The sequence below is a fragment of the Mesoplodon densirostris genome, chromosome 15, assembly GCF_025265405.1.
Source record: "Mesoplodon densirostris isolate mMesDen1 chromosome 15, mMesDen1 primary haplotype, whole genome shotgun sequence".
Classification (NCBI taxonomy): Eukaryota; Metazoa; Chordata; class Mammalia; order Artiodactyla; family Ziphiidae; genus Mesoplodon; species Mesoplodon densirostris.
Genome location: NC_082675.1, coordinates 6,526,966 through 6,548,835, shown reverse-complemented (window position 1 = coordinate 6,548,835; position 21,870 = coordinate 6,526,966). Strand labels below are relative to the sequence as shown.

The 21,870-nt window shown below is 45.7% G+C and overlaps 2 protein-coding genes across 4 annotated transcripts in view; one reads left to right on the top strand and one right to left on the bottom strand.

Annotated features, from left to right (window-relative positions):
- DDX55 (DEAD-box helicase 55) overlaps positions 1–10,145 on the top strand; it is a 17,955-nt gene extending 7,810 nt beyond the window's left edge. For 2 of the 3 annotated variants that reach the window (XM_060118265.1, XM_060118262.1), the window contains 8 exons: positions 108–297; positions 3,786–3,868; positions 5,707–5,838; positions 6,680–6,772; positions 7,621–7,735; positions 8,209–8,377; positions 8,865–9,157; positions 9,420–10,145. In XM_060118265.1, coding sequence (XP_059974248.1) covers positions 108–297; positions 3,786–3,868; positions 5,707–5,838; positions 6,680–6,772; positions 7,621–7,735; positions 8,209–8,377; positions 8,865–9,157; positions 9,420–9,596 — 1,252 coding nt within the window. In that variant the 3' untranslated portion in view covers positions 9,597–10,145. Of the gene's footprint in view, positions 1–107; positions 298–3,785; positions 3,869–5,706; positions 5,839–6,679; positions 6,773–7,620; positions 7,736–8,156; positions 8,378–8,864; positions 9,158–9,419 lie in introns of those variants that run through there. The other variant, XM_060118266.1, reaches the window with a different exon arrangement.
- Positions 6,961–21,870, bottom strand: EIF2B1 (eukaryotic translation initiation factor 2B subunit alpha). The gene is made up of 9 exons (XM_060118267.1): positions 21,727–21,870; positions 20,758–20,859; positions 18,427–18,563; positions 18,200–18,316; positions 16,338–16,454; positions 15,725–15,789; positions 13,528–13,603; positions 11,896–12,021; positions 6,961–11,196 (listed from the first exon to the last, which is right to left on the bottom strand). Exons 1-9 carry the CDS (start codon positions 21,737–21,739, stop codon positions 11,032–11,034), a joined length of 918 nt encoding a protein of 305 aa, XP_059974250.1. The 5' UTR covers positions 21,740–21,870; the 3' UTR covers positions 6,961–11,031.

Below are 21,870 nucleotides of genomic sequence, written 5' to 3'. Positions count from 1 at the left end.
CACCATTTGTTGATTACGCTGGTAAGTGAGGGGTTAAGACGAGCCCTCTCTTTTTAGCATAAACACCATCTTGGAGTGAGGGGTTAAGACGAGCCCTCTCTTTTTAGCATAAACACCATCTTGGAGTTTTTGCCGAAGCAGAGGAGAACGGGCCTCTTCTCGGCCACTCAGACACAAGAAGTGGAGAACCTGGTGAGAGCAGGCCTGCGGAACCCTGTGCGCGTCTCGGTGAAGGAGAAGGGTGCGGCGGCCAGCAGCACGCAGAAGACCCCCTCCCGCCTGGAGAACTACTACATGGTGAGCGCTGGTGGTCTCACTGACTCCTGCAGGCCACCGAGGAGGATGTAGGGGTCTGAGGGACAGCGTGGGGACTGGGGTTAACAGTGTCGTGTACTTGAAATTTGCTAACAGAGTAGTTCTTCAAACACAAAAGGGAACCATGTGAAGTGATGGGTGTGTTCATTCACTTGATTATGATAATCATTTCACAGTGTACGCGCATGTCATTACTTCGTACACCTTCAGTGTATACATGTATAGATTTTTAACGTGTAAATATGCTTAAATATATACAATTTTTATTTGCCAATTATACCTCAGTAAAGCTGGAAAAAATAAAACAAGTATTAAAAGCCAAAGCAATTTACTGAAAAAAATTACTAATTTTTTTTGACTTGAACTGCTTTCAGTAAGCTTAGTTATGTTTTCTTGGGGGCCACGCCGCATAGCATGCGGGATCTTAGTCCCCCGACCAGGGATCGAACCCGCCCCCTGCAGTGGAAGCGTGGAGTCCTAACCATTGGACTGCCAGGGAAGTCCTGTTTTTCCTTTTAAATGATCAGCTAAAATGATTGTTTTAACAACTTATTAGATTTTCCAAGTTTTATCAATATGGTGTACAGTTTTCTCACTGATATATGTTAACTTTTAGCAATTAAAACAAATAAACAAGGAAATGGGACTTCCCTGGCTGTCCAGTGGTTAAGCCTCTGTGCTTCCACTGCGGGGACACGGCTTTGATCCCTGGTTGGGGAACTAAGATTCTGCATGCTGTGCGGTGCGGCCAAAAAAAAAAATAAGCAAGCCAAAAATAAGTGCTCTAGAGACTGGCTTTCAGTTTTCTAGGAAACTAAATCTATAAAATGATACCGTGTGGCACATTTTTTCTTTTTTTTTTTTTTTTTTTGCGGTATGCGGGCCTCTCACTGGTGTGGCCCCTCCCGTTGCAGAGCACAGGCTCTGGATGCGCAGGCCCAGCGGCCATGGCTCACGGGCCCAGCCGCTCCACAGCATGTGGGATCCTCCCGGACCGGGGCACGAACCCGTGTCCCCTGCATCAGCAGGTGGACTCTCAACCACTGCGCCACCAGGGGAGCCCTGTGGCACATTTTAAAATGCATTTGGGGGGCTCCCCTGGTGGCGCAGTGGTTAAGAATCTGCCTGCTAATGCAGGGGACATGGGTTCGAGCCCTGGTCCAGGAAGGTCCCACATGCTGTGGAGCAACTAAGCCCGTGCACCACAACTACTGAGCCTGTGCTCTAGAGCCCGTGAGCCACAACTACTGAAGCCCACACACCTAGAGCCCGTGCTCTGCAACAAGAGAAGCCACCACAATGAGAAGCCCGTGCACCGCAACAAAGAGTAGCCCCTGCTCGCTGCAACTAGAGAAAGCCTGCGTGCAGCAAGGAAGACCCAACACAGCCAAAAATAAAAATTAATTAATTAATTAAAAACAAAATGCATTTGGGGACAGAGCTAGGATACACGCTATGTGTGATGATGCTTGTCATTCAGCAAGTAAGTGAATAAGGAAGTTAACGCAGGCATAACTGTATTTTAAGCATAGTCTCCAAGGACGGTGTGTATGTACCTCTATCGCCAAGTGATCAAATGTTTTTATTACATGTACGTGGGTTGTGCCGGGTGCAGGCACGGAACATGCTGGGTTCCCGGCCCGTTAACATGAGCCTGAGTTAGAGAAGGGCACAGCCAGACGTGCAGGTGAAACAAAATCGAATTATGGCCTCTCTGAAGGAGACTTTGTTGGGCGACAGTGTTCTGCTCTGTAACCTAAATGGTGTTTTTCGATTTACAGCTGGGAGTTGCTGAATTCGCAGCAGTAAATCCTAGCTGCCCTGACTTGTAGTTTCCTCACAAAGCAGCGGGAGGGCTTTTGGAAATGTGATTGTTAGTAATGAGGCCGCCCTCTTCTGTTCTCTGCCGTCACTGGGTTGGGCCAAGGGGCATCTAGAGAGAATGGTCAGCCAGGGTGGCAGTGCCATTTGGGGACTGGGAGAACCCGCAGGCCAGTGTCAGTGCTTGACAAGGCACATCGAAATCGTCAGCCAGGAGATGGGGCTTTTCTTTTGGCCGAGAGGGGCTACTCAGCTCCTGAACACAGTGACGCAGTCACGAAGAAGTGGGCCGTTTCCAGACCAGTGTCCCTCGTGCTGCGGACTGTGAGGGCGATGAGGTCACGGTCCTTTGTGTCGATTCATGGGGAGATTGAAGGCAGAAGAGTTTGCAGGTCAGAAAACCACCTCTGCTGCAGCTGCCTGGAGGATGCATTTGAAATTAGACAGGAGGTGTTATACCCGGTGTTGCTATTTCTGCTTGCAGCCGGGCTGGGAAAGTTAGGCCGGCTTTTCCCAGGGGAGGGAGGAGGTGGTGGATAGTGTAGTGGTTAAGAGCAGAGGTGCAAGGGCAAGGCCGCCCAGGTGCACAGCTAGGCTTTGTCCCTTCCTAACTGCACTAGTTCACCACTTGTAAAATGGGGGCTCTGTGAGCACGCATTTCGTAGGGTTGGTGGAGGATTGGTTTATCAGTACAGATGGTTTTAGGCTGGTGCTGAGTGTGTCGTAAGTAGTAATAAGTTAGCTTTGGAGCCCACTGTGGCCGCTGCTGCACTCTGCCCTTTTGCGTTCATTTAAGTGACTGCATTTAGAGATGTCTGAGTGCGCGAGAAAGAAGTCCCAGACTGAGGGTTTGGTTAGGGTAAAAATAGGGGGATGCATTCAGGTGGACTTAAATGTTTCCAATTTAGGAGCACTTGGTTGCTTTATTAAGAGAGACTGGCGTCTGTCTCCATGGAGGTCTGTGAAATAATTGTGTGCATTCTGCTGTGGAGACCTGTGTTTACCTTAGAGCAGTGATTTCTGAGCATGGCTGTGCCTCAGGATCTCCTGGGCACTCTTTTTTTTTTTTTCCCCCGGTACGCGGGCCTCTCCCTTTGCGGAGCACAGGCTCCGGATGCGCAGGCTCAGCGGCCATGGCTCACGGGCCCAGCCGCTCCACGGCATGTGGGATCTTCCCGGACCGGGGCACGAACCTGCGTCCCCTGCATTGGCAGGTGGACTCTCAACCACTGCGCCACCAGGGAAGCCCCTGGGCACTCTTAAGTAATATGGACCCTTGGGTCCAGTTCCACAGCTATGAATCGTAATCTGTATGCTGTGTCCAATGATCTGCATTTTAAAGACCTCCCCTGGGGATGGTGTTATGGCCGGCATGGCGCTGTCTGCATGTTGGGGTTTGGGAGGTACTTACTGCACTGGGTGACTCCCTGTCCTCAGTTACATGACCTTGTGACTTACGTGTGTCAACAGCCCAGGCTGATGTTTATTCTCATCTTGGTAGACTCAGTAACATTGTGACGAAAGTCTGTCCCTTTTCATGGAGGAAATGAGATTCCTTAAAATTGAAGGCCGAAACTGAAAATAGCTATGGGGTTATTATTGTCAGCAAATTTGTTTTTATTTTATTGGTTTTCCTTTTTATTTTGTAGGTATGTAAGACAGATGAGAAATTTAATCAGCTGGTACATTTTCTTCGAAATCATAAGCAGGAAAAACACCTGGTCTTCTTCAGGTAATACTTCTGGGGTTCAGCCACACCCAGAACATGCACATGTGTGTAGCCTTCAGGTTTGGAATTCCCTTCAGGTTGTTTGTCTGTTAGGAAAGTGTTTGGCTGCAAATGACTTCTGCAGCTCAAGCTGGAGGGGTGTATTTTTCTCCTGTAAAAAGAAGTCCAGAGGTAGGCAGTTCCTGACATTGGTTTCTGTCTCAGCAACGTCAAGACCAGTGTTTCTTTAACTGTCTTGGCCTTTCCTTCCCGTAGGTCACCTCCTAGTTTTAAGATGACCACTGTGACATGTGCTGCCACGTTTGCACTGAAAGCAGATAAAAGAGGAAAGGCAGAGAGAGGGGGAAGGGCAGTGCTTGCTATATCCGACCCTTTTCATCAGAAAAGCAAAAAGCGTTCTCAGACAGCCCCCTCCCAAGCTGACTTCTGTTTTCATTGTATGGGCCAAAGGTGGGTCACCCAGCGGCCCCTCACTTTAGGAGATGGGAAAAAAAACAAGTGAGTAGCTGTCCCAGCCTCTGTAGTAGAGGGAGGTGAAGGAGGAAGTGGTTGGGAGGGTGTTTGGTGTGCCAGCCTAGTGTCTGCCACACTGGGGTGTGTCCTGTTGTCAGAGCGCAAGACAGGAACAGTTGTGTGCATCCTTTGGGCTGTTTTTTTCCTCCTCCAGATATACCTGTGGTGTTGTCTTTTTGGCAGTAGCAAAATAATTTTATGTTTCTTTTCCATCCATCATGTCAGCAATAAAATGCATTAGCTGTACTGTCCCACAGTGTGTACGTGTACACACACACACACACACACACACACACACACATCATAAAACCGCATTTGACTAGGTGGGATGCATTCTGATGTGTTCTGTTCCGCTCTGCTCTAATTTGTTAAAAATGCTGGTCCAGACTCACAAAATTGATTTCAGAACCCACCAGATTGCTTTCAGGATCTGTGGGTTGTGACCCTAGTGTGCAAAACTGCTTTATTATGTACTGATGTGACTCTTGGTGGAATCTGGGGAATCTGGCAGCAGTCAGTTAGCACAGGTGTTTAAGATAGGAGATTTAGACAGGAGTTAGCCCAGATTGGAATCCTGCAGCCTGGTGTAGTGGGAGAACATGGGAGATGGAATCAAACCTTCCTTCTGGTTCTCCTCTGCCACTCACTCATACTGCCTCTCTGGAATCTTCAGGTCCCTCATCTCCAAAAGGATGTGACATCCCTTTGGAATCCCTCAAATAAAAAAGGTGAACTTTATTAGAAGGGGGCTGGGTAGGGAGCTCACAGACTCAAAGAGAAAGTTGGGTGCACCACCTCTAGGGAAGACAGGATCTGGGGGACCCAGATGGCCGTCTCTTTAGGGCACAGCCTCATTGGGATGACCCTGCTCCAGTCCCCTTTTGCCCTCGACTCCAAGTCCAGTGTCTAGGATAGAGGACCTGGTAGGTCTGACTTCTGCTGAGCCCTTGGGAACTGCACTGCCTGGGGAAGAAGCAGTTCCTGAAGGAAAAGCAGGAGTAAAGCTGTATTTAAGATGTCATTGTTCTGTTGGGAAGGACTCCTTCAATTTAATTGGTTCCTCAGGGAGCCAGGGAGATCCCCTTGCTAGAACAGCTTTAGGCAGGAGGAACACGTTTGGGTTTTAACTCCTGCTGAAGTTGTTTTGTCAAAAGATTGGCCTTCCCCTGGCCGAGAGCTTAGTTGCAGATGATATGCACAGCCGTTCTCTGCAGTCTCCCGGGACGACCGGGTGGTCCCCACTGCATCTAGTGCTCGCGGCCTCCCTCCCCCCATCGCAGGAGGACCAAGGCGGCCTACGGCTCTAAGCCCTCTGTTCCCTCTCGCAGCACTTGCGCCTGCGTGGAGTACTATGGAAAGGCTCTGGAGGCCCTGGTGAAGGGCGTGAAGGTAATGTGCATTCACGGAAAGATGAAATACAAGCGCAATAAGATCTTCACGGAGTTCCGCACGTTGCAAAGGTGGGTTGGCTTCCTTGGAGATGGCGGATCTCCAGCCACTCTGCTCTTTTGCAGGTCACTCTGCCTCGAAACCCTCACATGTGTTTCCCTGCCTGGAACTCTCTTCCTCCTCCAACCTGGTTATCACATCTGCTCTGTGTAAACATCCAGAGCCCCTGCCCTCTGTCCTGACCCCATGACACTTTGCTACACTGACTTCCTTATCTGTCAACTTCCCTGCTAGGTTGTAAGCTCCATAAGAACGGGAACCTGTGTGTTGTGTTCACTCCCCCAGTGGGGCTTTGGTAGCTGTTCGTTGAATGACAGAACAGACAGGAGCGACCCATTAAAGGCTGTAGATTGTCAGCTGGTGGCTAGGCTGTAGGGGACTTGTGGCTCTAGTGATCGTAACTTGATTGTGCATAGAAATAACACTTCTCTGTGTTTCTTAATCACTGAGCCTTCTGGCTATGTTAAAAGCAGTCTTTTAGGCCAAGTGATAGAATTGATGGATACATGACAGTCTGGGAGGGAAAATTTCATTTGTTTTTTTTAAATGGCTGCAAAGGATTAGACCAAATACTGTGGGGTTTTTTTTTCTTTTCTTTTCCCTCACTGGAAATATGCTAATTTAAAAAATCTTTTTGGTGTCTCCTCCCCACCTCTTTACAGATTTCATTGAGAACTTGTAAAGTCCTAGAGGTTCTTAGGAGGAAGAAAAATCAAAATGTTATTCCTATATATTTGCTTCTGTGAGAGATTCTGCAACCTGTGTTATTACTGTCGTCCCTCAGTAAAGACTGCTTGATGGTGAGGGAAACAGTGGCCTCCTTACTCAGCGTGGTGTTTTCTCATTTTCTAGTGGGATTTTAGTGTGCACTGACGTGATGGCCCGAGGAATAGATATTCCTGAAGTAAACTGGGTTTTGCAGTACGACCCTCCCAGCAATGCCAGGTACAGCATGAGAGAATGTTACCCGCTCTGTCTAGGAATCTAGGCTAATGATATAGGAATCCTGAGGAAGAAAACATGATGATGGTTGTCAAAACATTACGAAATAGCAAAAATAGGGGAACTGGTGAGTTATCATTGATAGGTCAATAGTGATACTACATTATGCAGAAATTTCAGTCATTTTCAAATACTTTTTAATAGATCTTTTTTATTTACTTATTTATTTTTAAATTTTTTGGCTGTGCCGCACAGCATGTGGGATCTTACTTCCTTGACCAGGGAGGGAACCCATGTCCCCTGCATTGGAAGTGCAGAGTCTTTAACCACTGGGCCATCAGGGAAGTCCCTCAAATACTTTTTAAAGTTCTTGCAGAAATGCACATGATAGAGTGTTTAAAGGAGAACAATATATACAGCATATATGAAGATGTCAGTTATTCTCTGAAAGCAAGCATGTATTTCTGATAAATGCCTCCAAACATAGGAAAACACCTGTAAATACAAACTCCTAAGCAATAGTTGTTACTTCCTGGGGGAGGGGGTGGGTCCTCATAGGTCACTTTTATTTTCTTTTTTACGCTTTTCATTGTTTTTCAAATTTTCTACTGAGACTGCATCCTCCTACCTGTACCATCAGATAGGCATAAATTTAAAAGTTTTATAGTTCACAGTAAATGTCTAACAGAGCCCTCTCTGGTTTGCATGTGTACTTTAATCGCCAGCTCTTCTATCACACTAATAAGCGGCGGGTTGGGATGGAGCTCCTCGGGTGCCGTGCGGCTGCAGGCCTGTGCTCTGCTCGGCCACCGTCACGTGGTGACCGTGTTCCCGCCCCTTGTTGTTCACAGTGCCTTCGTGCATCGCTGTGGCCGCACAGCCCGCATCGGCCACGGCGGCAGCGCGCTTGTGTTTCTCCTTCCCATGGAAGAGTCGTACGTCAACTTCCTTGCAATTAACCAGAAAGTAAGCTGTCTTCCTTTTTCCTATGGAATGTCCAGTGCTGGGGTAGTTGAAAAAGTTCTTTTCCAGCAAGTGGGGTCCAGAACTTAGATTAGGGGTTGCAGACACACAGGGGCCAGGCTGGTGATGTTCGTGCGGGAACCTGGCTGGCTTTATGGCTGTGGAGAGGCTCTGGGGTACGGCCACTGCTCGGCCCCAGCTAAGCATCACTAGTTGGGAGCATAGCCCTATGTTACTGTGCTTTCCAACCAGAAATCAGGATTGTTAGGTAAAATCTCATTTTAAACTTTGCTTTAAATTTTTAAAAATACTTTCTGGACCAAGTAAAATACTTTGCTTGGATTTGGGCTTCCAGGCCTCTGCTTTAAGATTAAAATGGATTGTTCTGCCTTTGGTTTTATTGGCACTGGCTCTTATGGAGTAGCCTTGGGGATGAGGTGATTCCAGCCAGAAGTGACGCTGTGGTCCCTGTGCAGTGCCCCCTGCAGGAGATGAAAGTCCAGAAGAACACAGTAGACCTCCTTCCAAAGCTCAAGTCCATGGCCCTGGCCGACAGAGCTGTGTTTGAAAAGGGCATGAAAGCTTTTGTGTCGTACGTCCAGGCTTATGCAAAGCATGAGTGTAACCTCATCTTCAGATTAAAGGGTAAGTTGGACTTCTTCACATAATTGTATCTCCATCTGAAACATCTGATGGTTTTAGAAGTATTACAAGTATGAAACTGCTTTGTTTTATAAGAATGTCAGGCCTATGCCAGGTTTAATGTATTCTAAACATTTAAAAGAAAGTCTTCCTGGGAATTCCCTGGTGGTCCGGTGGTTCGGACTCCGAGCTTCCACTGCAGGGGGCATGGGTTCGATCCCTGGTCGGGGAACTAAGATCCCATGTGCTGTGCAGCGCAGCCAATAAAATAAAATAAAATAAAGACAGTCTTCCTTGGGTTTGAGTAGACAGAGAATACACTGGCTGCTGGGTATTCCTTTTTAGTAAAAATGTAATTATTTTAATTCTAATTAAAATGAGCCCATTAGATCATTTAGGTAGACAAAATTATATTGCTATGAATGTTCTGTGGGTTGATGCTTATAATCCTATTTTGGTTGTGCTAACTGCAATGTTTTGGTTTAATCAGATCTCGATTTTGCAAGTCTTGCTCGAGGTTTTGCCCTGCTGAGGATGCCCAAGATGCCAGAGCTGAGAGGAAAGCAGTTTCCAGATTTTGTGCCTGTGGACGTCAGTACAGACACCATTCCATTTAAAGATAAAATCAGAGAAAAGCAGAGGCAGAAGCTATTGGAGCAACAAAGAAAAGAGAAAACAGAAAATGAAGGGAGAAGAAAATTCATAAAAAATAAAGCTTGGTCAAAGCAGAAGGCCAAAAAGGAAAAGAAGAAAAAACTGAATGAAAAAAGGAAAAGGGAAGAGGTAAAGTTTGCATTTTTATTATTTAAATACTCAACTTAGAATTCTGAACAAGTTTCACTGAAGTGTAGTATATAGTTATCTTCTAATAGGAATTGCATAGGACTCTCAGGTTTCTATACTCCCTTGGTGGCTTCGGTGGGGAATGCGCTGTGTTTGTGGAAGCTGATCTAAGAGCAAGTAGTTACTGATTAAAAATTGCTGGTTTCACTTAGAACACTGTTGCTGAGAAATTCAGTAGCTTGTTGATCTCTTCTGCACTCAGGGTTCTGATATCGAAGATGAGGACATGGAAGAACTTCTTAATGACACCAGGCTCTTGAAAAAGTTTAGAAAAGGCAAAATTACTGAAGAAGAATTCGAGAAGGGGCTGTTGACAAGTGGCAAAAGATCAGTCAAGACAGCAGATCTGGGGATCTCAGATTTGGAAGATGACTGCTGATTCCTGCCGCTCAAGTGAAATGCACGAGAGCAACGGGAGTGCCAGGAGCGGCCCTGCGCTCGCAGATGGCCTGCGCTTGCGTGTACTGAAGAGCAGAACTTCGGCAGACGTCCAGAAGAACCACCTCTCCCAAAGCTCTTGTTGCAGACGGCGGAGATGTGAGGGGTTTCACACTCATGAATATTTTATGAAAAACATACCAACCTCTGAAGTCTAACAGAAGAAAATGTAAATTAACTGAGTGTAAATAACATGTCAATATTTATTTTGATGGGTTACTCAAAGAGCTCATTTTTTTGGTGGCTATTTTATACTTATTTTTTTAACATAAAGATACTGATGTAGACTTGATTTCAGGCCTTTTACAATTCCTCAGTGTTTTCAGGCACCTCATCTTCCTGGATGTCCTTCTCCCTGGACTTCAGTTCTCTCTCTGATGTACTGTGCAGAACACCTGCACAGCTCCTAGGACTGTTTTATTGGTGAGTATCTGAAAAACAGAGGAAGCAAGTCATTCTGGAAAAGAAAATTATGCCTTCTGTTGAATAAACCATATTTCATTCTCATTGTGCCTTAAGTGTGTGAAGGTGGCTGCGTAGTGTCTTTACCAAGATGGACAACACATTTGGGCCTGGGGTCAGGTTGCAGTACCGATGCAACACCATATCAAAATCTTTCATACAACTTATTTGAAAAGATGCTGAATTGTTCCCAAGAACAATTTTAAAAAAGCTGTTCAGGACCCAAACGTTTAAATTCACATCTTTCCCAGATACAGAATTAAAGTTTGCAAATATTCTGGAAGGCGTCTTCGTAAGTGGTGAGGCGCGCGGGATACTCCTGCCAAAGATGCTGTTTCTCCCTGTCTTGGGTTCTCATGTTAGTTTCCACTCTGTTTGGCTTGATCCCTTTTTAGAGATGACAGCCCTCAGCTCTTGTTCACCGCTGGAAGCCTGATGCAGATTCAGCAAGTGTTTCCTGCCTTTCTCACACGGCACCGTGTAGCCTGCATCCTGGGTGGCTGTTGATTGCTGGAGGGGCACCTGGCTGCAGTTAGGACCCCTGCTCTCTTAGGCCTGTATGGCTTTCATTGATTCTTCTGGCAGATAAGTCTGGAGTGTGGGAAGATGAAGGGAGGGAGACGGGGCACATCTTTCACCAGTCAAGTAGCCAGTAATCTAACTTGTATTTCTGGAAACTGGAAATGAATGAAAGTGTCTGGAAACCATAAGCACAATTTAGGTTGGGTTTTAGGGGAACCATGAACATATTTTAGATGGGACTGAAATGAATAAAAAATTCTCCAAGACGTATGATTTTAAGTCCTTAGTCGATAAAATTTCATTAAAAAAAATTCAGTTTTGGCCTGGCTCATTGAGGGGCCAAGAGGCTGCTCCCAGCATCAGCTGTTCGCCGGCAGGAAAGGGCCCGGCGGTTACAGATAGAGCTTGATGAGTTCGTCGCTGACTGCTGAGGGCGTCAGCACCCCCAGGTCTGTAAACAGCAGTGTGATTAAGGAAGGGGAGGTGTAGTCGACCCACGGGTGCTCCTCTTTGAGATCCTGTCCAGTCTGCGTGGACTTCAGAGTATCCGCCTTGTACTGAGGAGACAGGAAGCATACGTTAGTCTGCTCCACGTGTTCAGGGCTCTGAACTGGAGAGGCCTTGGCCTGAGCAGTTAGTGTGCTCCTGCCTCAAAGTGCTCTCTGGAAACGGGGGGAAGCCAGCTGTGCAGCACACTGGCGAGGGGGACGAGTGTGGCTTGGGTGAGCAGATCATTAAAGAAAACTTAAGCCACGTGTCCCCTCACTGGTGTGCTGGATTAACTCCTGCAGACCTCTCAAGACAACCATTTAGAGCATTTATAGAGTGCTTACTAAGTGCCAGGCACTGTGCTAAGTTTTTCCCATGGATTATCTCAGAATTGTCATAACCCTTGTACAGATAACTGAAGTTCACAGAGCTTACAATGAAAGGACTTGCCCAAGGTCACATGGTTAGTAAGTGGTGGAGATGGCATGGCAAGTGAGCCCAGACAGCTGAGCCAAAACTTCGACTATTACCAGTTTCCCCTGCCTCCTTGGCCTGCATCTAGTGCTTAATTGAATGAGAGACAAAGACTTAAATTCTGGGGACAAATTAGGCTGTTCAACAGCCACCAACTTATCTTTGTATCCTGAGTGTTGGAAAAAATAGCAGTGGGAAGTGAATAACTTAATGGAACATGCTTAGTGCTGCGTTTTTTTTTCAAAGGTTTCAGATTAGACTCAAATACCCCTTCAAATATGTAAAACTCTTGCCTTAAACTTATCTGGGACATCTTGCTGGTTTAGTGGGAAGAGCCGTACAAACTTGAAACTTTCTGCAACAACATAAAAAGGCTTGTTCTGTGCTTTGGCACACACAGCCATCTGGTTGGTTCCAATCTGGGAAGTCAGAGAAAAGTGGAGAAGGGTGAGATCTTGCAGCATATCTGAAGTGGAAGCAACAGAAAGTATATGAGTGAACGTAATATATGTACTTCTGGCCTTGGAATTAAAGACCTTTAAAAAGGAAAACAGACGTTTCTCCCAAGATATACAAATGGTCAGACACATGAAAAGATACTCAAGATTCTTAGTCATTAGAGAAACACAAGTCAAAACCACAATGGGGGGCTTCCCTGGTGGCGCAGTGGTTGGGAGTCCGCCTGCCGATGCAGGGGACGTGGGTTCGTGCCCCAGTCTGGGAAGATCCCACATGCCACGGAGCGGCTGGGCCCGTGAGCCATGGCCACTGAGCCTGCACATCTGGAGCCTGTCCTCCGCAACGGGAGAGGCCACAACAGTGAGAGGCCCACGTACAGCAAAAAAAAACAAACAAAAAAACAAACCACAATGGGATACTGCTTCACATCTACTAGGATGGCTATAGTTAAAAAAACAAGTGTTGGCAAGGATGTAGAGAAATGTGGAATCCTTGTACATTGCTGGTAGGAACGTAAAATGGTGTAGCTACTGTGGGAAACAGTTCCTCAAAAAGCTAAACACAGAAATACCATATGACCCAGCAATTCCACTCTTAGGTATATACCTTAAAGAATTGAAAATAGGAACTCAAATAGGTAATTGTACACCCGTGTTCAGAGCAGCATTAGTTACAATAGTCAAAGGATAGAAACAACTCAAGTATCCATCAACAGATGAATGGATAAACAAATGCGATGCGGTACATTATGCAGCCATAAAGAGGAATGAAGCACTGACACAGGCTACAATATAGATGAGCTTTGAAAACATGATGCTAAGTGAAATAAACCAAACTCAAAAGGACAGATATTGTATGATTCCACTTATATAAGGTACTTAGAATAGGCAAAAATCATGGAGGGAGAAAGATGAGGGGATGGGGAGAAAAAAATGGGGAGTTTTGCTTAATGGTGACAGTTTGGGGTGATGGAAAAGTTTTGAAGACAGACAATGGTGATGGTTGCACAACAATGTGAGTGTAATTAATCCCACTGAATTGTACACTTAAAAATGATTAAAATGGCAAATTTTTATGTTATATATTACCACATACAACAATCATGAAATCTTTCCATGTTAAGCAACAGATAAATTTTAAACATTATACTGATGTCAAATATGCTCCATTAAAAAGAAAAACCAACCAAAAACTCAATTCCAGTTAAAGCATGTTTTGAAAAAATATAAATTACATTCTCTTAATTTGCACAAATCAATCTCCAAAGCAGGAAGAAATCTGAACAAAATTTGACCGCTGCAATGGCTCATGGGAACTGGGACGCCATTGGCTGCAGTGGTGGAGTCTTGAAGCTAAGCAGGGTTAGAAGAACGAATCGTTAATAATACAGTGCTAGCTGGATGCCTGAGGTCAGTGATGTAGCTCCGCGCCCTGAGCAAGGGCCTGTGGAGAACTGATGCTCCTACCTTGTTAATGATTCCTCCGTTTTCAACAACTCCTTCAGCACCAACAATGACAAGATCCACTTTCTCCATGATGTAGCTGAGGAAATTAAAAACAATTTTTTTTTTTTTAGTTTCTGCTTTATAACAAATTTAGTCAGTTATACATATGTTCCCATATCCCCTCCCTCTTGCGTCTCCCTCCCACCCTCCCTATCCCACCCCTCCAGGCGGTCACAAAGCACCGAGCTGATCTCCCTGTGCTGTGCGGCTGCTTCCCACTAGCTATCTACCTTACGTTTGGTACTGTATATATGTCCATGCCGCTCTTTCGCTTTGTCACAGCTTACCCTTCCCCCTCCCCATATCCTCAAGTCCATTCTCTAGTAGGTCTGTGTCTTTATTCCTGTCTTACCCCTAGGTTCTTCATGACATTTTTTTTCTTAAATTCCATACGTATGTGTCAGCATACAGTATTTGTCTTTCTCTTTCTGACTTACTTCACTCTGTATGACAGATTCTAGGTCCATCCACCTCATTACAAACAGCTCAATTTCATTTCTTTTTATGGCTGAGTAATATTCCATTGTATATATGTGCCACATCTTCTTTCTCCATTCATCTGTCGATGGACAGTTAAGTTGCTTCCATGTCCTGGCTATTGTAAATAGGGCTGCTATGAACATTTAGGTACATGACTCTTTTTGAATTAGGGTTTTCTCAGGGTATATGCCAGTAGTGGGATTGCTGGGTCATACGGTAGTTCTATTTGTAGTTAAAAACAATTTTTTAATGCTCCCTTTTCTTTGCTCTTCTTAGTAGCATCATCACCTGCAAAGATTAATACTCCATTTTCACCAAGGTAAGTTCTGAACTCATGAGACAACCCCTGGCACTGTTACCGGTTCTGCTACAGGGGCACCAAGACCTGTTTTGGTCACGACACCACAATGAGACGTGTAACTCACCCTGCCACCCAGTAATGTACATGCATACATGTGTAGCTGAAGCAAGGATTTCATGACCCGGCATTTATCCTTACTACATGTGGCACATTCTATTTTCCTTTCTACATTAATACAAACAAAATTTAAAGACCTGATGTGATCTGAAGTTGGAGAAAAATGTTATGTAATTCAAGAATCTTGCAGGTAGGGTGAAGGCCAACCTACCTTTTGAAATGAGCAATTAGGGACTTCCCTGGTGGTCCAGTGGTAAAGAATCCACCTTACAAAGTGGGGGACGTGGGTTCGATCCCTGGTCGGGGAACTAGGATCCCACACGTTGTGGGGCAACTAAGCCCGCACACCACAACTACTGAGCTCGTGCGCCTCAACTAGAGAGAAGCCCACGTGCTGCAACAAAAGATCCCACGTGCTGCAACTGAGACCCGACGCAGCCAAAAATAAATAAATAATAAATCGATCTTAAAATAAAATAAAATGAGCAATTAGTAGAATTCTTTAAAATGTTTACTCTTAAACACATGCCTAATTTCCTTAATCATCTCCTTATGTGTTTTCTTTCCAAGGGATTATTACTCCTGTCCAAGGGATTATTACTCCTGTTTTCTCTTGGGAGGCACGCTGCCAATCCATGGAGCATGTCACCTCGGCTTTAGGAGTGAAGTTGCACAGGTGAGATGAAGAATCCCAGAGTGCCACCGAGGGCAGCCCGTGTCTTCAGATGAAGAGGGAGCACTGATCACATGTGCTGACCTGACCTCTGCACCTTGCTCTTAAAATGCACTATGATAGGGCTTCCCTGGTGGCGCAGTGGTTGAGAGTCCGCCTGCCGATGCAGGGGACACGGGTTCGTGCCCCGATCCCGGAAGATCCCACATGCCGCGGAGCGGCTGGGCCCGCGAGCCATGGCCGCGGAGCCTGTGTGTCCGGAGCCTGTGCTCCGCAGCGGGAGAGGCCACAGCAGTGAGAGGCCCGCGTACAGCAAAAAAAAAAAAAAAAAAAAAAAAAAAAATGCACTATGATACCACCACGTAAATGACTCCCACTCTCCCTGACATCCTATAGCCCTGTCTGTACACTATCAAGACCTTATAATAAGCTTGCTGGTTTAGCCCAGCTGTCAGTTAAGAGGCGGGACGCTGCCCAGTCCAGTTTTATGAATGAGACTCAAACCTTCCATCTGGAAGCGCTGCTCCAAGCCACCCCTGGGAGTGGGTGAGGAAAAGTAATTGTGGCGGGGGAAGCCAGGCACTTACCCAACAGCAGCATCCAGTACGACAGTGACGGGGACACTGAGGTGGCAGAGGGCTTTGGCCATTTTCTTACTGAAAGTGACAGTTTGAGAACATTAGAAAAAAGTCCAGGAAAGTCCCATAGTGGTGTATGGTGAGTCACTTAATTTGGACAATGATAAATCACTTTAGCTGGAAACTCAGTTAATATTAATGGATTAAGGGGCAGATCCTGAGACTCTTGACTAAGGAAACAAGAATTTGGGTCCTTCAGAAGGAAGTATGTGTTTTAGGAGAACCACGCTCTTGGGGATACAAAAAGATATGTAAATTCAGAAAAAAAGGGTTTTTCTTTTATTATATTCTGGCTAGATGAGGTGAATTATCTATTCCTTGATAAAAATCTTTCAATTGCTGTTCCTCTGACTTAAGTACTAAATAAAACCCCTAGATCCTGTATTGTGACCTACTCCAAATTCACGGTATTTTTCTTCCAGGGGCAGGAATGGGCACTGTCAAAGGCAATGCTGACTGACTGGCGAATCAGGGGCCTATTCTGGCTCCTCTTACAATGGATTCTAATCCTCAGTTTGCTCTTTAAAAGGACTGCTGGGCTCATAACCAAATGGAAAGATACTTGCCCTGATAAGTCAGGCTGTGACTCTGTAATGTACACACTGAAACGCTTCTTGGCCGCCACGGCTGCTTCCAAGACTCTCAGGACCACCCTGGAGTAGGCGTGAGTTAATATTCTCTGTGGGCACAGAAAGCTCTGTCAAAAGGGCAAGCTTCTGGCGATCACCCATACTCTGTGACCCTCTGATGCGTATTCCTGGTGCCCTAAAGCTTCTCCGTATGCTTTCTCACAAATCAGCTGTTATCAGAAAGGAGACCCTTGACAGTACACTGAGTTTAAGCCCATATACGAGCTGAAGAAGTTTTCTGCCAGAGGAATATATTATGGGTCTCCTCTTCCTGCAGCAGGCGCAGAAGTGGCATCTCCATGTGGTGTCACTCAGATACAAAAGCCTTTATATCTGAAGGCTCTGTTAGGTTCCTCTGGGCTGGCTTCCCTAATTCTAAGACATGGTTTGCACGCTTGGGAATACAGGCACCAGGCAGGTAGCATAAAGGAATGCAGGGGGCCGGCTGGGGCCGGCAGCAGAGTGGAAAGGCTGAGCTCCAGCTGTTGTCATGTGGGCCCACTGTGGTCCGATCATCTGGTTTTTCTAGAGGCGCTGAAAATCTGATGTTTCAATGTTGGCTAACTAATTTTTAAAAACGTATAAACACTGTTTGGGGTAAACACAACCCATCTGTGGACTGGATACAATTTGCAGATACTTAGATGTAACCTCTGCTCTGGGGAACAGAGTGCAGAGGACAGTGTAAGCAAGGTGGAGGGATGTAGCTCCCTAGCTCCTTTCTGGGCCTCCCCAAGAGCTTGTTAGAAATGCAGGTTCTCAGGCCCCACCCTTGTCCGACTGAATCAGAAGCTTCATTTAAAAGATCCCCAGGTGGTTCATCTGCATGTTCAAATTTGAGCAGCTCTGCTGGAAATTTAGCCAAGATAGCACTGATGCGGGTGGTTATTACACATTCAGCTCCACTAGGGCAAACGAATCCTGCAGGGAGTCTGCAGAAGGAGAAGGCCTCGGCGAGAGACAGTCACAGGCTTGCCTCCGCTTGGCCCCCAAATGGCTTTGTTTGCAGCTGGCTTGTGTACAAGTTCCACTTGCATCTATTGCATCATTTATTTAATAACATACTCCAAAAAAAAAAAAAAAAGGACTTCAAAAATTGGGAAAGGGGTAATAAAACAGTGGACAAGAGTCCAGATGCAAGTGAATACTTTTATGGTCGATGGAGGCTCAGATGGCAGAAAGAAGGCGTGCTGCCCGGAGAGACGTCATAAAAGTTTTACGACCCCTCTGCTGGGAGACTGACTTGATGTGCAGCTCCCGTCTTTCCTCACTCAGCTTATCGACATTGGGCGGTATCTCTGTAAGAGCGTTTGGAATGAAGATGAAAAATCTCAATCCCGTGCTAACATTCAGCAGGAAGCCAGTCAGTATGACCCAGTGACAAGAGCCGTGTTAATTTAATTCAGATTAGTTTAGTACATATCCAGTAATAAAAGATACTTTTTTTAGTAAGACACCTTATCAAATCAAGAATCATCCATGCTGTCCCAGGGTTTTTCTCTGTTTAAAATGACCACCACCTATGATAATAATGCCTACATTCAGACAGTGCTTACGATGTGCCGGGCGTAGCGCAGAGTCCTTACACACCATCTCATTCATCCTCACGACACCCCTATGAGGTAGGTGCTATTATTACCCTTACTTAACAGATGAGAAAACTGCAGCGCAGAGAGGTTAAGTAACTTGTCCAAGGTTACACAGCAAGTAAGTGGCAGGGGCAGGATTTTACCCCGGGAGTCTTAACTCCAAAGTCCTTGCTCCCAATCACCACACAGGATCCAGATCTACTCACCGCCCCATCTTTGATGAAAGTATGGCACAGATCTGCAATTTTATTTCTCGACAGTGATGTTCTCCTGAGAAAAATCTCCCCCCGCTCGATCATGATCTTTTTACATTTGGAGTAATCCTAGGAAGAACAGAGCAAACTGAGGGGAAGGGGAGGATCCGGATAAAGCTGGGAATATCTGTGGCCAAACAGAGAAACACAGAGGTAACCGAGGGAGGGCAGGGGCTTACAGAGTATTCCAGGGAGGTAAGGCTGATGAAGCGCAGGAAGAGCTCCCCACCCGAGGACACGGCCACTGAAGAGTCCACGCCGCACAGGGTTTCTATGGCACTGGTAAGATTCGCTCTCAGGCCCTGGAGTGTCTCACCTGGAATGATCACATGAGGCATGTGACGTTCATTTTTGACCCTTGATGGGTCTGTGATTCACTCACTCATTCAACCAGTGTTTACTGGGTGCAGGCTGTATGCCAGGCACTATTCTAGATGCTAGAGATACATCAGTGAACATGACAGACAGGGTCCCGGCTCTGACGGAGCTCCCTTTCTGGTGGGAGAGGCAGACGGTAAACAAGAACACAAAGAAATCAACAAGTTAATTACAGATTGACATGAGGACAGACAAAAGCAGAATGATGAGAAAGGTGGAGCTCCTTTAGAGAGTTAACAGGGGTGGTCTCTTGGAGTGCAGGCCTAAGCAGAGACCTGAGTAAGAAAGGACCCAGCCGAGTAAAGATCCAGTGGGAAAAGTCTCAGATGCAGACTATAAACGCGAAGGTCCCAAGAAGGGAATAAACTTGGTATGAGAAACCAAGGGAGGCCAGAGTGAAGCACAGTTCAGTGAGGGACAGCACAGAAGGAAATTAAGTAGCAGTGACAGAAGGGGTCTGCGGGGTGGGCTAGGTAAGGCTTAGGTGTTTGGATTTTTTTTTTAATACTTATTTATTTGTCTGCCCCGGGTCTTTAGTTGTGGCATATGAACTCTTAGTTGCAGCTTGTGGGATCTAGTTCCCTGACCAGGGATCCAACCCGTGCCCCCTGCATTGGGAGTGCAGAGTCTTAGCCACTGGACCACCAGGGAAGTCCCAGGTGTTTGGATGCTATTGTAAGTGCAATGGGAAGATGCTGGAGGTTGTCTTAGAGACATGCACCTCTAGGCCAGCCCTTTAGATTAAAGAACGCTTTATTATTTTTATTGTTATTATTATTATTTTGTTTATACCCAGATGCTTACATTTAGGATGCCTGAATTAGTAGTAATCACAATGATGACATTAAAACCAGAACTTATACTGGAACATTCTCTGCAGCAACTGCAAAGAAATTGTCACAAGACAGAAGCTCAATAAATCCTTGTAAAGCTCAACTGTTGCTATAATTTAAGCTTCAAAGTTAACCTGGTATAATATGGTCATTCTTTTTTTTTTAATGTTTTTTTTCTTTTATTTCTAATTCTTTCTTGAATTCTATCACTACATTTCTGTTTTTCTAAACCTGATTTATATTATGTCTCATGTCTTGTACCATTTTAAAAAATTTTAGCTCATTGTGAAATAGCGTGTTACGGTTTTTTTTTTCTGGTTGTCGTTCTTTTTTTGGGGTTTTATTTATTCCTTTCTTTACGTTTTGGTGTGATTTCATTTTCTGCAGGGATGTTATTCTCATTCTGTCTTCCTTACAGTAACTTTTATGGGGTTTGGACACAATCATTTCATTTTTAAGTGAAATGAGTTTTCCTGAACTTTTAGAAAAAGACTTTGTTCAGTTGTCTTTTCTAACCCCACAGAGCTCCCTCTTCCATTGTTTTATGTAGTGTTAAAAAATACAATACCTTGCTTTCTGAGATTTCTTGGTTCTGTTCTCCTCCCCAAATCTTTTCTGGACTTTCTCTTTCTTTCCTTTCCTTTTCTTTTCATTATCCCAACCTTCTGCAATTTTGATTCCACTCCCCACTATTCAGTGGGGACCCTGGCAGGAAGAAGCCCTGGCAGGTCAGTTTTGAGAAAATGCAGGATCTATGCTGGTCTAGCCCCTTCAGTCCATCTGGCTGCCTCCCTGCACTCACCTGCTATTGTAGTGAGCAGAACCACAGCATCCTCCCAATTTCAGCTGCTACTCTCAAAGTGAAACGGTGCACCTCAGATTGGGACTTGAACCCGGCCAAAACGCACGGTCTTCCAACTGAGATCACACACCTGGTTTCAGGACTTAACGAAGTTCAGGTTCTTGATGTCTCATCACAGGAAGAATTCAGTGAGAGACAAAGTGATAGATAAGAAGTGGATTTATTTAGAGAGAAACACACTCCACAGACAGAGCGTGGGGCATCTCAGAAGGTGAGAAAGGCCAATATGGTCATTCTTGATTCAAAGTATATTTCATTGAAAGGAGATCCATTCAATAATTTGAGGGCTCTCTTCACATTAAAAGGACAGAAAAAGAGGGAGGAGCTGAGCTTGGGGCTGCATTACCTCATGTAGGCACACATCCGTCTCTCACCTTCTACACTTCTAACAGTTATGAGCTGTAACACCTGGAGTGATGGAGGATGACCCTCTTTACCTTTATCTCTCCTCAAGTACTCCAGCAAAGTCCGGATGGCAGCTACTGCTGAGGCCATGTCAGGATCTTCTTTCATCTGAGACTTAAAGTATTCAATTAACTCTGGGAAGGGAGAAAAAAGTGATTCATCAAATTCATCTAGCAGGACAGACGACCAGAGAGCTTATCAATGACTGTTGACTTTAAAAAGCAAACTAATTTAAAAAATAGTTTCTTTGCAGGGTGTTTGGCTTCAGGGGCACCATAAATGTTGATGGGAATAGAGATGACATCACTTTACTATTTGCAAACTCCTTCTCATTTTGCAAAAGCTAGGCATGTACAATGGCATAAAATGTAAGCCCCATCGAAAGGTAGTGAAAGGTCATTCTCCCCCTTATCCTAGACCCCAAGTCCGGAAAGAATCCCAGAGCCAACCTCCTTACCGATTTCTCCTGCACTCTCCAGTCTATGCCAAGTCAAGCGTATTCACCTACATACATATGTACATGCATGTGATGCAGAGGTCCACCCTGCTCTTATGTTTTTTACATGAAAGGTACTGTATACGCATTAGTTTGCCCTTGCTCTTCACTTAATAAAACACCTTGATAACCACACTAGACGGGCAAATCAAATACGCCTTTCTTTTAATTCTAGTACTAGATCCAACAGGGCAGGGAGTCTAACTCATACTTCACATATGAGGAAATCAAGACTGCGAAGACCTGCACATGCGTCCGAAGTCTCACTTTTTTGGACGGCACTGGAAAGCGTGGGGAGAGGGGGTGTCCGGGGATACCCCCAGGACCCATTCCCTGGATACAGGAGCACCCAGTGGTTTTAGTTGTGACTAGAGGAACCACATCCAGCCAAACAGCCTGAGCTTGCTAAGTGACCTCTCCCGGAGCCCAGTCTGGGCGTGCGAGGTGGAGGGATCCCTGCGCGGCTCCGCTTTAGGCCCAGCAGGCACGTCGCGTCCCAATTTACCCTTGTCGTCCATGGTGCCCTCTGGACCGCGGAGCCCGAGGGGCCCAGAACCGCTCGCGCCACTTGGATGGGTCCAGCGACCGCGCGAGCTCCGAATCACAGGGACCAACAGCGTACGGCACGGCTCTGCACTCCACTTCCGGC